This window comes from Galeopterus variegatus, unplaced genomic scaffold, assembly GCF_000696425.1.
Source record: "Galeopterus variegatus unplaced genomic scaffold, G_variegatus-3.0.2 Scaffold99, whole genome shotgun sequence".
Lineage (NCBI taxonomy): Eukaryota > Metazoa > Chordata > Mammalia > Dermoptera > Cynocephalidae > Galeopterus > Galeopterus variegatus.
The window spans coordinates 1019687-1037128 of NW_007726210.1; the positions used below are offsets into that span (position 1 = coordinate 1019687).

Sequence of the window (17442 nt, forward strand, 5' to 3'; positions counted from 1 at the left end):
TGTTGAGTATGTGATTTTGCATCCGTTCTCTCAACACACACTATCTGAATGGATTAGAACCATAGGCTAATAAAGCCAGTCTGCGGGGATTATAATCTAGGTTCCATCATTTTCTCTTCGTAAGATCTTGGTCAAATTATCAGCCTTTCTATGCTCAAAGTTTTTCATCTTTTGAAAGAAGTTATAGTCACATCTACTTTCTAGGTCTGCTGTGAGGCATAAATGAATTAATTTTGTGTGCAGCATACAATGCATGGCACATAGAAAGTGCTCAGTAAATATTAGCAATTGTTTTTATTAATGGTTCAGTTTAGAGATCTTTAAGATGTCTGAAGACAAGCATAATGGGTATGCTATAGATAAGTCATATTATATCTAGTTTTTCTTGATATGTTTGAGATTGAACTCATCACATTGCATGCCTGAATATGTTTAATAATGGATCGTGTTCTAATAGTTCTTACATAACAGAGTATATTTGTCCCCTGCATGGTTATGAGCCTTAAGCCTTCTGACAATTTAGTGCCTTCTGGAGTGTGTTGGACTCTATTTCTTGGTGGTTTGAGGGATGGTGGTGGCAGTGGTGGGAATCTCTTCATTGGATGTGAGCTGAGAGATCTAAGAAGGCCACTGCATTTCTCTAGCCACTGCCACAAATCCCAAGAGTAAAGATGATTTCAGACTTTAAAACTTGGCTGGGATTGAGTTTGCCTGAAGTTGCTGTGCCTTGGAACCTGCTGTAAAGTTTTGGCTGTAGGACCCAGCATCTTCCTCTCCAGGAAGTTTGGTTATCATGAGAGAAATTCTGGAAGATTTATCCTCTCAAGTTTCTCTCAAGCCAGAAACTTAGAGTTTTGAGCATAAATTCTAAGAGTTTTGAGTGTGAACTCTTTTGAGGTGACAAGATCATTGTAGGGAAGGAAAAATCTCTTTTCCTTCTTCCTTGTAGGTTCAGGCACATTTTGGGGTGACATTCTGCTTTCCTTCACCACAATGATCAAGGCATTACAGGTCCTACCTGGCGACGTGTAGACATCTTCTCTTACGTGATATTGGCAGCTGCAAGGAGGTAACTTTTGAGAGACCTTTAAAATGTTGATCTCTGGAGATGAAAAGTGTTCAATAAATGATCAACAAATGGTAGTAATTTTGAAGACTTAGGGAAGACTTAGGAAAATGCAGCCACCATTTGGTCCCTCTCCCTTTTCACATACAGCCTGTGCCTCACTTTACAGGTTTTTCCTGTTTTTGTTTTTTTGTAAGTAGTAGGTTGGAAATTTTAGAAACATGGTGCTTCTAGATCTCAGAAATGGAGATGTTTTAAGTGTCTGTGGGCAGCAGGGAATCAGAGGCTACTGAAACCTTAAGGTCAGTGTGTACCGTGCTGGGAAGAGCCTCCTGCCAGCTCTGCCTGTGCCAGTCAGGGGTGGCACTCTGAAGGACGGTAGGACGCCGAGGGCGGGAGGGGCTCTGCCGTTCTGCAGTGTCAGTGGGGGTGTCGACTGGGATCTAGGAGTTGGGCAGTAAATGGTCCCACGCAGAGAAGGGTCTCTGGCTGGAGAACAAGGTCACTGTTGCCATGGATCTGGAAGGTGGGGTGTGGAAGTCTGAGCGCATGTGGTGGCTCAGCCCCGTTCCCATGGGGCAGGTGGGCCTGGATGGCCAGGGGGCCTCAGCGGTGCTGGCTCAGGCATCTGGTGTGGAGCTGAGGGGACTGGTCCTCATGAGAAGACTAAGAGGAGTCTGGAGACCCTTTGGTAACAACAATAACCTGGTTATGGCAGGCATTCTGCTCAGTCCTCAAGCAGAGGGCCACAACCCTCCCCTTTACGGGCTCTTGACTCTTGTCATTTTAATTTTCACCTTTAAATTTAGATGAAACGATTTGCTTTTTGTTGGGACCAACCTGTCTAGTAAAGTTCCTCTTCAAAGGAAGATTTTTTCATTGCGTGTTTTTCTCTTTGTAGTTCTCTTGTCACTCGGCTGTCACCTCTGCCTGGCAGCATTAATGAGCTGTTCCCTGCCCTGCTCTTCTCCTTTATAGCTGGAGTTGGGCTGCTGGTGTGCTCGTAGGCCCCATCTCCCCTGTCTCCAAGGTAAAAATAAGATGTGTATTTTTGTCAACTTTTAGATCCTGAAGTTGAATCTTAATGAAACTTTGTCAGGCAGATAGAGGGAGGGCAGGGGTTAAATGGCTACTGGTGAGGACAAAGGACCTTTCAGAGGTGCACTGTGATTAGGTAGGGGTGGTGCTTGTGTGGGAGTGAGTGAGCGAGAGCCTGTGCAAGTGAGTGTGAATGTGTGTGAACGCACGTGCACAGTGAGTGCGGGTGGGTGTGTTTGTGAGAGTGCGTACAGTCGTGCAAGAGTGCATGAGTTTGTGAATGTATGAGTATGGATACGTGTGAGCATGAGTGTGAGTATGTGTGAATATGTGAGTGTGTGTGCACCAATGTGAGTGTGTATGAGTGCACATATGATTGTGGGTATCAGCATGAGTGTGTGTGCATGCACGTGTGTGCAGGTGTAAGTGTATATGAGTGTATATGTGTGTGCACTTGTCTCTTTTGAAAGCAGTGGAATTTGCGTGAAGGTNGTGCGTACAGTCGTGCAAGAGTGCATGAGTTTGTGAATGTATGAGTATGGATACGTGTGAGCATGAGTGTGAGTATGTGTGAATATGTGAGTGTGTGTGCACCAATGTGAGTGTGTATGAGTGCACATATGATTGTGGGTATCAGCATGAGTGTGTGTGCATGCACGTGTGTGCAGGTGTAAGTGTATATGAGTGTATATGTGTGTGCACTTGTCTCTTTTGAAAGCAGTGGAATTTGCGTGAAGGTAATTAGTAGGCAATGGCTTGTCCTCAGCCTTTTACTGGAAGGGGCCTGCCACCTGCAATATTGCCCAGCTTTGGAATTGGGCAAGGGTACCACCAAGACGCTGTCCTGATTTAAAAAAAAAAAAAATATATATATATATATATATATATATATGGTGGCTTTCTTCATGAGTTTGATTTCTTTCCTCATTCTCTCCTTTCTCCCCCCAGCACATTCTTTGATTGATTGATTTTTATTTTTTTAGCATAGCAGAGAAAATATACTCTGTGTGTAATTAAGTTCACCTTCACAGCAGCCAAGATGCACACTGTAGCTCAAAGAAACTAATTAAAAACAAAACAAAAAACCATAGAACCTAGGAATTAGGTTTGTCTTACTCATTTCTTTAGAAGGGAAGACCTTTTAAGAATGTTTCACGATTTTATCTAACAAATTTCACTTGGTTTAATGAAGCCTAATCCAGAAATGTGGTTAACTTTCTTATTTAGAATGAATGCTGTGACTTTCAGATATAGCTGCAGGCTCCAAACAGCAGTACCTGACAGAACCACGACCCTGCAGGAAACCAAATTTAATTTCTTTCCTCCCAGGGGATGTGACCAATGGCAATTGCTCTTGTTAATGCCGTTTGGACAGCTCTTACCTGTATAGGACACAGTCTGACTTGGCTTTCAAAGTCCATGCTGAAAGAATGCTTTTAGTCTGTTGCAATTTTTAACCAGATAGTATCCTCATTACTCCCCTGCAACTATGATAAAATTTTTAACTGAGTAAATTATCTCTGACCTTCCTTAGTACACATGATTCAAACCTGTGCATTTGCATTTAAAGTATTTTAGGAAGAAGTGGAAACATTTTTTCCATCTGAGGCAGGAAGTTAGAATTAAGATGTCAGTTTGAAAAGTTAATGTAAAAAATCATTAATGTGTCCTCACATCCTGTATAATGTGATATCAGTTGGTTATTCTGTCATCCCAACCGAAAAAACAAAACAGCATTCAATTCATTTCTTTGTACCAGCCTCTGAATAATGTCCTTTGCAGATATGTAGTTACTTGTTTGAACAGGATGCATTGGGAAGCTGCCTCTAGGAGACAGGGCAGCTGACAGGTTCCCAGTCAACACATTAGTAGAAGCAGTCAGGAGAGAGATCTTAAGCCATTTTTCATTCCAGTCAATGCCATAGAGGGGTGGGAGAAATTGAGAAGTTGAGGCCAAATTGCTTTTGTTTTTTTCTTGAAAATGTATCCCCATTTCTCCTCCCCCTGTGTAAGAGTGGCTTATGAGTGGGGCTGCCACACGTCTGGGTGGTGGGAGGTGGGGTGGATCACAAAGCGCTGTAATTTGAGCCTAGTTGTCTTTCCTACACTTTTAAGGATTATTATGAATGCTCTGACTTGCCACAGGCAGTGTCTGCACAGCCACAGGCATGATGACACTAAATATAAGTCAAACTGAAAACATTTACTCCTAAGGAGAAGGCAGGGTCAGCACTTAAATAATTTGACTGTAGGCAGCTCAGACATTACTGCCACACGTCTGGGTGGTGGGAGGTGGGGTGGATCACAAAGCGCTGTAATTTGAGCCTAGTTATCTTTCCTACACTTTTAAGGATTATTATGAATGCTCTGACTTGCCACAGGCAGTGTCTGCACAGCCACAGGCATGATGACACTAAATATAGGTCAAACTGAAAACATTTACTCCTAAGGAGAAGGCAGGGTCAGCACTTAAATAATTTGACTGTAGGCAGCTCAGACATTACTCTGGTTCTTCTCTCATTGAAGGAGTTTGGTTTTCACCCCACGTTAAAGAGTAGGAGCAAATTTCAAGTAGAAGGACATGAAAATAGAAATAAAAGATTTTTTTGTGTGTATTTGTTACTGTAAGGCAAACTGCTGTAACAGATCTTGATCTTAGTGGCCTAATTAAAGTTTCTTTCTCATTCCTGTAGCCGTCTGATGTGTGTGTTCCTCAGCAGGTGATTCTCTTCCAGGTGGTGATTCAGGGACACAAGCTCCTTCCCTCTTGTGTTTTTGCCATACCCACTGTAGGTTTCCCAAGTTGCCTTGTAGGTTGTCCCCATTTCTGTGTGTGTGTGTGTGTGCGCGCGCGCACGTGCACGTGTGTGTGTATGTGAGAGAGATGTATGAGCTAGGTCTGCATTACTTCTTTTCACATTCTATTGGCTAAAGCTCGACAGCTACACCCTAACTGCAAGGAAAGCTGGGAAATATATTTTGGTCGTGTCCAGTAGTAGAGGAGCGAAGGGATTTGATGATGGTAGGTTAGGCCAATGCTTCTCACACTTCACCTGCATCAGAATTACTTGGAAGTTTGTTAAAACACAACTTCTTGGATTCCTCATCCAGAGTTTTCGAGTCAACAGGTCTTGGGTGAAGTCTGAGAATTTACATTTCTAGTAAGCTCCCAGGTGATGTTGATACTGCTGGGCTAGGGATCACAATTTGAATAGCCCTTGTTTATGATGCATTTTTGTGTCTTGATTTATCCATGCTAATCATGAGAACCAGAAGTGTCTTTATTATAGTGACTTGAGAGATAGGAGGAAAGGAGAGGAGTAAATTAGATAACGGTCTTGGGCAGGCCATCTGGAGTATTAAAAATAATCAAACATAAAAATAATGAAAAGTGAAGATTTCTTAGAGGAATTGGAGCTATGGAGGGTTGAGACCTGGGTAGTCATGTACTAATGAGATGGAGATGGGGGATGAGTAGGGACCTCTGTTGCCAGGCAAAGGAGCTGTCAGTTTTATTAGCTCTGTTGGAGCAGGAAGGTTTGGAGAATAAAGTACATATGTAGGTAGTTGGAGAAGTAACATGGACAAAGTGACCACGGAGGACTTGAGTGAGAATCAAGGAGAGGTGGTGATTGTTGGAGTGGACCAGACCTGAACCTTGGACATGGATGAGCTGGGCTTGGATTTTGAGTTTCTTCAAGTGTCAGGATATCTGTAAGATAGGGTAATGTCTGTCTGTTAGGTTGCTGTGAGAATGAATTAGTTTGGAGGTTTGCAAACTTTCTTGGTTGGCGGTGCTTCTAGGTTAAAATGAAAATGTAACAGTTTCATTTATTAAGTGGTTAGCTCCAAACAACTAACAACTCAGCAGCCATTTGAAAAAATAATATCAGTTGAAAGAAAAATATTTTTGTTTCTTTCTTAACCACAATTACTTATTAGTGGGTTGTGTCCACCTGTGCGCACTGAACAGCTTCTCAAACCTTGGAATCATATTGGACATCGAGGTTCTGTTTTCCTGTTCTACACTGATGTTTGTTTTTATCATGGAACCTGCTAAAGCCCTTGGCAAAGATATGATGTCATCAAAAGGAATGTAGTGTGATCTGATATTGAAATTGAAAACTGCCTGTGTTGATCATATGGACAATATCTGACCTATGTTAAGTATCACCATGTTGTCCCTCAGAAATGTGAAATAGTTTGCAGTGCCTCTGTGTTCACTGTATGACCCAGCTGCCTTGGTGCATAGATGAGGAACTGTGGGTTTCAGCATGTTTTTTTTCTTCATTGCTTTAACAGATGTTAACTGAGTAGCAATGAAGTGTCAGGCACTGTGCTGGGCACTGAGGGGAAATCATGTTCTACCTCCACAGAGCAAAGAGTCTAGCGGGGAACTAGACACAGAATCAGATAATCACCCAAATGTAGAATTCCAATGGGGTCAGTGCCATGGAGGAGAATTTTAAAATGCTATGAGGAGGACTATTTGACCTGGTCAGGAGAGGTTAACAGGGCAAGAAGGAGAGGGAACTATATTCTAGGCAAGGCAATTGGCATTCTGGGGGAGTATTTCTCAAACTGGCTGTCATGAAGGACCTGCTTTATTCTTTTTTTGTTCCAGTTGCATTGTGATTGATTCATGTATGTAGCTTGGTGTGCCATGTGTATTTGACAATATCTGAACTGTTTATTGAGACAAGTCCAACTGATCATGCAGTTAAATGTTGAAACAAAGCCTGATGCAGAAAAGTTTCAAAAAGCTGTCATGAATGGGTAACAGTTTGTGGAGGATCAAAACTTGTGGCCCACATATTGAGTAATTGCTGCAAACAGTGGGAACAGCATGTGCAAAGGGCCTATGGTAGGAGGCAACTTGGTGAATAGGAGAAAAGAGAGAAAAGGCCAATGTGGGTGGAGCATAAAGTGAGAGGTAGAAAAGTCAACAGGGGCTGTGCTGGGCCTCTAGGCCACCAAAGAATTTTAGTCTCAGATGAAGACATTTTCATCCTGGTGAAGAAGGGAAATTTGTCTTTACTACTTTCCTAGGTGATAGCTTGAGAGAATAAACAGGCCAGATACTTGGCTACTAAGATGTGTTGTGTGATTTAGGCAAATTGCGGTTTTCCTTCTTTTACTCTGGCTGTAGAGTTTAGGGGCATATCAACCTCCCAGAGCAGAGGGAATTCTTGCTTGTGTGAAAAAGAATATATAGAAGGGCCTGCTGGAGTGTGGCCAGGGGGTTGAGGAAGCATTCCCAGTTCCCTAACAGATGATGTCAGGTGCTTAGGCTTCTCACAGTCCCACGCCACAGGCAGGAAGTTTGGAGGCCCCCTCGCTGCTACTAGCTTGGGTATAAGACCACCTCTCCTAGAGGGCTACTGAATTCCAGCTGTTCCTGTGAAGTCATGTGGAACATGTCACAAGAGGCTGTGTTGCAATGTTTTTGCTAGTCTTCTGCCATTCTGAGGTTTAATGTGGTATCTGTAGGTGCTGGGCGAAGTGGTGGGCATTGTACCAAATCCTGAAAGGACCTGGCCCTTGCCCACAGTGGCCTGTTACAAGCTGCATTCTGATTTAAGGATCTGGAATGGAATCTCCCTACTCTTTCTCTACTTCGGCTGACTTCTGTGGGACACTTGGGAGGGACTTTTGGTTTCCAGCTTCATGGATTTGGAGCCTTGATGGCAAATTCAGGATCGCTTTGCTTTTCTGCTTTGCTGTGTGGAATAGGCTGGGGGAGAAAAATGATGTACTGTGGTTTCTCTGTGCAGGTACTTTGTACTGGATTTTGAGGCTGGCATCCTGCAGTATTTTGTGAATGAGCAAAGCAAACACCAGAAGCCTCGAGGAGCTCTGTCTTTATCTGGAGCCATAGTGTCCCTGAGCGATGAAGCTCCCCACATGCTGGTCGTGTACTCTGCTAACGGAGAGATGTATAAACTGAGAGGTACGTCCTTCTGGTAACTTTTCAGGCAGGCCTCATGGGCTACGTTTATAGTTGCCATGGTGATGGTTTTTTTTTTTTTTTTTTTTTTGATTTTTTTGTTTTTCTTTTAAATTACCTTTAACAATGTGCTTGTTTGGGGGACTCTGTGGTGGCAGACAGACACTGATCCTCTTACCCCTGGGTGGGGAGATGGAGCTTGACATTAGGAATTGCTTCTTTTTTTTTTTTTTTTTTTGATTTTTTTGTTTTTCTTTTAAATTACCTTTAACAATGTGCTTTGTTTGGGGGACTCTGTGGTGGCAGACACTGATCCTCTTACCCCTGAGTAGGGAGATGGAGCTTGACATTAGGAATTGCTTTTCCTAATTAGCTGAGGAATTAAGGACAAAGGAAAGGTGAGTGATTGCAAGGGCAGCTGTGCATTAGGACTTCTGAAGATTTTGAATGTTAGCTCAGTATCCAATTTCTTTGACCTTGTAGTATGACTCTTCACTGAGTACCCTGTGGGGTCTGTGCTGTAAGGACAGAACCAGCCTTTAAAGGGTCATAGTGCCTTCTCCCTAAGGCCTCTCTAGAGCCATCTCTTCGTAAAGGGCCCCTTTCTTCAAGTTTTATTCAATCCACTGTAGTAGTAGCCCCTGTTGAGAAGCCAGCTCGTATTGAGCTAGTGTCCCTTTGTATGTTTTCTCCCTTTTTCTTTGCTGCTTGAAGACTGATGTCTGCTCAGCATCCTCGGAACTGAGGATGACCATTGAGAGAGTCCAGCATTTACCCTGAAGGCATATCCATTGTACAGAAATGTTGCCCTTGATCGTAGCAGTGTAATTTGACTGCTGGATCATTCTACCAGGATTCCGTTGTGGTCGCATTGCAAGGATTCTTCTGGCAGTTTTCTTTTAATTAAATAGCAAAACAAAACAACAAACAAAAATTCAAATGCACGCACGCACACACGCAGTCAATATTATTTATTAAGGCCTGAGGAAAGGTAGTATGTATTAAGTATTGAGGAATGGTTAACAATTCTGCCTTCTTATATTTTTCTTTGCCTCAGTAAATACTATGTACTAGCAAAAGGCGCCTTATCATCTCTCCTTGACTGTGACAGGCCGCCTCTGCAAAGCCTCACTGAGAGCCCAGATTCCTCACCGCAGTCCCCCTGGCATTGTCCTACCACCGAGCTTTCCTACCCAAGAGATGGAATAAGCTGTTTCTTTATTATCTCTATGTAAATCGTATTTCAAAATCTGTAAAACAATCCAAAAGCCATGAAATACAAATGCCTAGAGTTGAAGAAGAAGTTTTTTTTGGAAACGTGGTAAGAGACATATTCTCTTTTGAGTTTCATGCCGTGTGCATTCCAGCTGGCTGGATTTATATGGTTCTCGGCTTCGCTTTGCTGTTTATTGCTTAATAAATTGTCAGAGCAGAAACAATAGCAGGTGAAAACCTTAATGGCACTTTAGGTTTATAAAATGACATGAACCCACACACAGGAAAAATCCAACAAATTTGACAACTGAGGCATCTCATTTTGCCATTGAGTTGTTAATATTCTCTGGATTATTAAACCCCAGGTTTTTTTAAGAAGGGTAGTTTTAATAGCAAATATAAAAGTTATATTATCTACATGAAATAATTACAGGTGCTAAATTTAGCTAAAACTTATTAACTACAAAGTAGGCAGGATGAATTTCTGCGTGCTTATGGCTTGTCCTTTGCCCATCCCACAGGAGGTGGCTGTGGTTTTTCTCGTTTCCTATCTCACCTGTATGTAGCGGAGCAGGGTCATGATGTCATGAGATGCACAGCTTTTGAGGATGTTTTGGTGCTGAACCTTTAGATAGTACTGTCACAAACAGGCAGTTTTTAAAGTTTCCTAAGGATAAAGGCCTCAGTTTCTGTAAAATCCTTTGTTTTTGGATTAATTTCACCTGTCTTGCACTGTGCTTATCATATTTCTGCAGTAGGGCTCCTGACAAATCATGGTGGATTTAGAAGGGACGTCTTCATGCCTTAAATTAGACTGAGCCAAAGAATTTTCCATTTTTCAACTCTATATTTTTTCACCTGAAAGTTCAAGTCCAGTTTTATTGACAAACAACACAGGCCCGTTTCTGTAAACAATGATAATTTCTAGGAGAATTATTTGTTTTCCACAAAACAATGATAATTTCTAGGAGAATTATTTGTTTTCCACAAAATGTTTTCAACATTTATCTGGTTGATATTATGTTAATGTTTTATTCAGTTACTTATGCAGTTAAATTGATGTTTGAGATTTTATTAGAACCTGTTATGTACCCATGATATTTAAGAGTAATTTTATATATATTATTTGAGAGAGATGGGGTACAGATAGAGGAATATGACTGTGCAGTTGACTTGCTCTTTAACGTCTCCTTGGGGAGAAATTGAGGATCTCTAAGGCAGCATTTGGTATTTCATTCTCTCCAGTCATATGAATCCTTGAGAATACATATTAAAATGGTAATTCAACTGAACGCTTATTTTGTCAATGCTAATATCTCCACTGTGCAACTCTTATAGATAACAAAAGGCCCTGAAAAACTGTACTTTGATTCTTATATTAGCCACACAAGGTACAGGCATTTAAAAATAATCATGTGTTCCCTTCCCCTGCTGCCTTTTTAAAGAAGTAGAAATGACTTTTTCCGAGGTGGTTTAAAAAAATGGCAACATTGTTGTTATAACAGACATTTCGGAATACATTTTTAATGTGGTTCAAGAGGGAGTGTTCTGTGGAGATTCCGTGTAATTTGTTTTCTGGTGTAAGTCCAGGCCCCTTGAGAACGCTGTTATCCGTGTTTGCTTTTTCCTGTCTTTTCCCTCTGACTCTCATCTGCCAGGCCCCCGCCCTCTTAGGTGGGTGTAGAAATAAGTTGGATGTGTTTTGGAACAATCGCTGCACGCATTTCTTTCTGTTTTCTCTATTTTAGCTGCTGATGCAAAAGAGAAACAGTTTTGGGTGACTCAGCTTCGAGCTTGTGCCAAATACCACATGGAAACGAATTCTAAGGTAAGTAACCATGGGAGAGGAAGGAGGCATTCGAGTAACCTAGATGGCTACCTTTCAGCCCAATTATCTCTTTTTTGGGGGGAGATGTTTTTCGTGTTATTTTTTAAGTTATCCACCGTAATGTAATTCATACTTGTCCTGCTGTGTTTAAATTTAAAGGCGGGAGAAAAGTAGTAGGATTGTCTTGTAGGCAGAATAGGGAGGCATGCAGGCACTATGGTAACTATTTCTGCAAAGCCGCTTCTATTGCTTTCTGTCGCCAATATAGGCAGCTGTTAATTGGTCTATTGAGAAGCTCCAGTGGATGATTTCATTGTGGAGGCAGAGTAGTCAGATTTACAGTTTGTAGACTAGTTATCGTTAGTGATCCTTAAAGAAAACCTAGACCCCAAATTGATTATGTGCTCTGCAAGGAGCTTCTGCATTCCAAGAGTGTAACAATGTTCTCGGGTAATTTGGAATCCAAGTATGATTTATTTTCTCCTCAGATCTTGTGAGATCTTGTGTTGATGTAGGGGAGATAAAAGGTGGACATTTCCAGGGATTATTGTGGAATATTTCCAATCATTAAAATACAGAAAATAATTGCAAAATGCATTTATCAGGGCAATAAAATTAATATTAATAAAATAAATGTTCAGAGTGCAACCTCTTTATATTATTAGTTCAAATTTAGTTACTGCCTCCAATTGCTGTCTTTTTCTGTATTTCATGCACCTGATACAAAGATCCACACTTCAAACTTTTGATGATTCCATACAGTGCTATAATCTGCCTGCTTTCTGTCTCAGGATCACGTGAAATGTCTTACTTAACCTTCTGTTTTGCCTCCAGATACAACCCAAAATGATTTCTTCACAAATTTTTTTTTTTAAAGATACATACCTTTTTCTTTGACTCCTTAGGATAGTTGTACTTACCTGTAAAGCCCCTCTTGACTTGCCCCAAACTGTATGCAGGGCTCTGCTTTTTCCCCTCTGGCCTTTATTTTCCAGGAATCATAGTAGGAGTTCTAGACATTTCATCAGTGTTTTATACACACCTAGGCAGGGCAGTTTGTTTTTTTCCTTTGATATGTATCTTTTTGCTTTTTATTTTTATAAAACAAAAGAGGATAAAATAAAAAGAACCTATCCCCACCTATTGCCCTATGAAGGTACTTCAAAAAGTTCATGGAGAAATAGAATTAAAAGACAATATAAATCTTTTCATGAACTTTTTGAAGTACCCTTGCATATGCTCATTAGAGGTAATTGTTCTTACCTGTTCTTATATGTCATTCAAGTAAATCTAGGCATGTATTAGTATATATTGGTATGTGTATGTGTATATATCTATCTGCATCTATTTTTTACACAAATGAGATCATATACATACTGTTTTCTCTTTTGTTTTTTCTGCTTATTAATATATTTTGGAGGTCTTTCCTTATCAGACATATGGGTCTACGTTACTCTTTTTAGGATGGCTGGATGGTGTTCTAAGGGATGGATGTCAGTGCTTTAAGTCCTCTACTGATGGACATTTAGGGTTCCTGTTTTGTTGTTATATAGAGAACTGTAATAAACACCTTTGTACATGTGTCCTTTTGTACCTCTAGCTATGTATTTGTGGGATGAATTCATACCAGTGGAATTTCTGGATCGTGGAATGTGTCTTCTAAATTTTCATAGACATTGCTAAATTGTCTTCTTAAAAAATTGCCCTACTTTGTACTCGCACAAATTCTTTGTATAAGGGTTTGTTTCCGCTTCTCATTAACTGTAGGAATTATTAACATTCACTGTATGATATTCTCACAGATCAAAAATGGATGGCCCATATTTTTCATTTTTATTTCTAACAGTACTATGACTGGGCATGAGAATATCCTCAAATGTTTACTGGCCATGTGTACAGTTGACCCTTGAACAATGCAGGGTTAGGGGAACCACCCCTGATGCAGTCAAATCTGCATATGACATTAATTAAGTACTGACCCCTGTGCAGTGTGTGTGTGGACTATTGTTGTGTAAGTAGTAGTTATACATCTTTACTAATAGCCTAGTTTACTTAAGTGTTTGGTTAGGTATGTCATGCATGTTTAGGTATGAGTGCATAATATACATAACCAATATTTTTTGAATATATTTATTGAAGAAATCCACGTATAAGTGGACCCTCAGTTTAAATTAATTTGTTCAAGAGCTTTCTGTATTTCTTTTATGTGAACTGCTGATTTATATCCTTCACTCATTTTTCTATTGAGTTCATTTTTTCTTCTTGATTTGCAGTTGCTCTTTGCATATGAAGGATATTTATTTTTTGCCTATCATTTGTACTGTAGATATTTTCTCCTAGTAGGTCATTTGTATTTTGAGTTCGAATAAATTTTTTGCTATGCAGAATATTTAATTTTTTCGTAGTCAAGTTTACAAATAGTTTCATTTTTGGCTTTTTTTTTTTTTTCCTTTTTCTCTTTTTTCGTGTCCGGCAACGGACCGCAACCCTCAGTGTCGCGCCCGCACCAGACCGGGACCAGCAACGGGATTGCAACCCTCGGTGCTGCACCCGCCCCTCGCTCAGCCAGTGAGCGGGAACTGGTCTGTATGTGGGATCCGAACCCTCGGCGGGAGCGCCGCCGCGCTCCCAAGCAGTGCACTGTAGTAGTGCGCCACCGGGCCGGCCCCATTTTTGGCTTTTGATTTTGCATCATGTTTAGAAAGGGCTTTTCTGCTCCAAAATTATGAAAATAGTCTTCAGAGTTTTCTTTCAGTGAGTTTATAGTTTTAACTGTCAGATTTAAATCATTGAATCATCTGAAATTTATTTTGGGAGTAGGAATTGAGGTAGGGGAACCAACTCTAAGTGCATTGGTATTTTGATGAATCACTGCAGAGAAGGAATCCTAAAGGCATCCTAAAGGTAGTAAAAAAAAAAAGGGGGGGGGGGAAGAATTTGAAGATTCTCCAAAGGAGAATTTGATTTCCTGATATATTCTCTAGTTAGTTTTAGGAATATTGAATAATTTAATATTAGAATCAAAATAAATAATAATTTAGAAGCTTAGGTCTATAGGATTCCTTATTTGAGAACTGCAGGTGTGATTGCTACTACCACTCATTTATATCTCTGCTAGTGTGATCAATCAGGGAATGGTAATTTTTCAGTTGTGAACAGATCTGGTTATTCAGCAGAAGCATTATGAAGTCCAAGGCTGCTTACGCAGAAGTTAGTAGTGAAAATGAAGTTAGGCTTAAAGTGATTATAAACTTAATGTTCAGTTACCTGTAGGGTTGCTGCTTAGTTTGTATTGTGGTTATTAGGAATGTATGTCTTCTCTTCACTGTGTTTCTTCCTCATTTTCTCTCAGCAGATCAGATCAGATCCCTCCCCAGTAGACTGTAGAGAATACTTTCCCTACAGCTGTTTGGAATTTTGCCCTTTAAAAACTTTTTATTTAAAATCAAGTGTTCCCAGGCCGGCCCGTGGCTCACTCGGTAGAGTGCGGTGCTGATAACACCAAGGCCATGGGTTCGGATCCCATATAGGGATGGCCGGTTTGCTCACTGGCTGAGCGTGGTGCTGACAACACCAGGCCAAGGGTTGAGATCCCCTTACCGGTCATCTTCTATAAAAAAATAAAATAAAATAAATAAAATAAAATCAAGTGTTCCCTGGGGCAAATATTAGGCAGGTGAAATTGTGCTGTCATTCAAACTCACTTTAGGGAGAACTGTAGGATAACCAGATTTATAAAACTCTAGAGCTGAAGAGAGCTTTAAAGATGACCAGTTCAGTTGTTCCGAAACCCAGACCTGCTTTAATCACTCCCTGATGAAGTTTTCTCCAGTCTAGAAGTGAAATGAGAAAAACAAGGAGGGAATTGTTTCCAAAGTCATCTTTATTAAATATGAAGGACTACTTTTTTTTTTTTTCCAGAAATTATACTGCTTTGCTTTTGAGGGGTTAAAATATTTTTCCTTTTCATTGTGGAAGATGGTGAAGCATTGATTAATTGGTAATTACCTTTTTAAAAAATTCAGTTTTATTGAGGTATAATTTACGTACAATAAAATTCACTGCTTCTAAACGTAAAGTTCAGTGAGTTTTGACAAATATGTCAGTCACATAACCACCACCATAATCACAATTCCATCATCGCCCCAAATTACCTTATTACCCCTATGGTTAATCTCCTCCCCTCTGCCCCACCTCCCCACCAGCAACTGGAAACCATTGACCTGTTGTCTGTCTATAGTTTTGCTTTTTCTAGAATGTTCTATGGATGGAATTATACAATCTTTCATGTCAGACTTCCTTCATTTACAGAAATGCCTTCGAATTTCATTCATGCTGTTGTGTGCATCAGTAGTTGATTTTGTCTTTTACATTTTATCTATTTTAGTGAGTGTGTTCTTAATATCCTTACTTGTAAAAATCAGAAGTAGATGACCCATAGTCAGTTCCCAGACTTAAAATGTATCTTGGCCTTTGAAATCTAAAGGTCTTACTGTATAGTCCAGCCTTCTTTCGTTTACTCACATGTGAGGAAACTGCAACCAGGAGCTTTGGCCGTGGTGCTAAGACTTGAACTTAGATCCCCTGGTTTCTTGCTCTTACCCCACAGATGTCAGGACTGCCAGATGCTTCTCTCCATGGGTGGTGGGGTCCCTTTTAGGACAGTTTCTGCTTCTAAATGGACAGAAACTGCCATACGGCAGAGGGATCTCCCTTTTATTGATGTCACAAAGGTTCATCCTGTGGCTTCTACTTTTATTCAAGGTCTAGTTGCCAGGGGATGGAATTGGTCTGCCAGGAAGAATAGAACATGACTTTCCCTGAAAACATAAACAACAAATCAAAGCGTACCATTTTTAATGCAGCATAAAAGTTAAAGCACTATATAGCACTGCATTGATTGGGAAAATGTTCAGAGAACCGTAAGGACCATCCTCATGAGAATTTACTTTTGTATGACTTGGAAAGTGTCAAATGCAGGAGTGGGTTTCTTGTCATTTTTATCGAGTGGGCGGTGGTAGGAAACCCCTATGATAGGGATCGGTGTGTTATGGGAACTTGGTAAGCACTGAGGATGGGACAGGAACGGGCCTGTTGGCAGAAGTAATAATTATTAACACCTTATATTTGTGTGAGCTGCACCCATGTTTGCGGTACTCTTCACAGCAACTCCTGTGGGGTAGGTAGTATTATCTCTATAAATTAGAAAACTGAGGCCAACTGGACTTAAATGATGGGCTCAAAGTCACGTAGCTGCCAAGTGACTGAGCTACAACAAGAGCCCAAGTGCTTAATGCTCCTTCTCTCCCATCTCCCATCCTAGTTTCTTGGTAGAAGGTGAACCATGAACCCCATATCTTCTTACATTGTGGAAGGGACAGCTCTGCAATAGGATGTCTGTAATTCCAATGTAATCAAATGAACTTTTCTCCAGTCTTTTACATTGATTCTGATTCTAAAATGTGCTTTAGTGATATTGCTTGAAAGTAACATCAGCTTTTTGCACTCATTATTTTTGGAATATAAGTTGATTACACAAGGTGAGTATTTTTGGCAGGTTCCTGTGAACTTTGAGTGAATGGTGTCTTCTGATTGAGTATGTCCATGTTCCAATTTATGACATTCTGGTTTAGAAGAAACATTGTGGAGTTCAGAGTGAGAAGACATATGTAGATCCCTGCTCTGCCAATTACGTATTGAGCATATCTGCTCGGGTCATTTTTCTTCTTTCTGATCATCTGTCTTCTCATCTTTGAAATGGTGACAGCATCTGTCTCATAAGGTTGTCATATGACTCAAGCAAGACAAGGCAAGTGAAGCCAGTTGCTGGCATGAAGCACCCCGCAGGCTTGGCAGCTCAGTAGCACGTGCTAGTCTTCAGTAAAGCTTCTGCCTGGAAGGTCAGACTCTGGGCACCCTTGCTGCTCTGACAAACCCCTCAAGGAAAACAGGATGCTTTTTAATCCATTTATAGTCATGTGTCTCTTTTCAAATAGGCCCCATTATTTTCAAGAACTCATACATCAAAGAACTCAGGGTCATTTGAAAACAGTGGCAGACAATATTTGGGGGTGGAGGGGGGATTTAATATGCACAGTGCTGTTTTCAAGTTACTTTTGACTTGTGTGAAAAGTGGGGTAAAGAGAACAAAAGTTAAGTGATTGGAGGACATTTTAAAAATATTCAGATTTTGAAGATTTCAATTTCATTGGCTTTGTCTGACCAATTGAGAGTTTTAAAGGCCAAACTTTAAGAAAACTTAACTGTATTTTAAATATTTCTTTTTAAAAAAAAATATCTGGACATGGAGGGTGGATTCAGTTCTGGGGATAACTTGTAGTAGCTGTG

General features: G+C 40.5%; 1 protein-coding gene across 1 annotated transcript in view; it reads left to right on the forward strand.

Annotated features, from left to right (window-relative positions):
• OSBPL10 (oxysterol binding protein-like 10) overlaps positions 1 to 17442 on the forward strand; it is a gene marked incomplete at its 3' end in the record, with an annotated part of 70345 nt that overhangs the window by 12363 nt on the left and 40540 nt on the right. Inside the window, exons 2-3 of the mRNA XM_008583725.1 lie at positions 7879 to 8054; positions 11015 to 11094. Of these exons, the coding sequence (XP_008581947.1) occupies positions 7879 to 8054; positions 11015 to 11094 (256 nt within the window). The remainder of the gene's footprint in view (positions 1 to 7878; positions 8055 to 11014; positions 11095 to 17442) is intronic.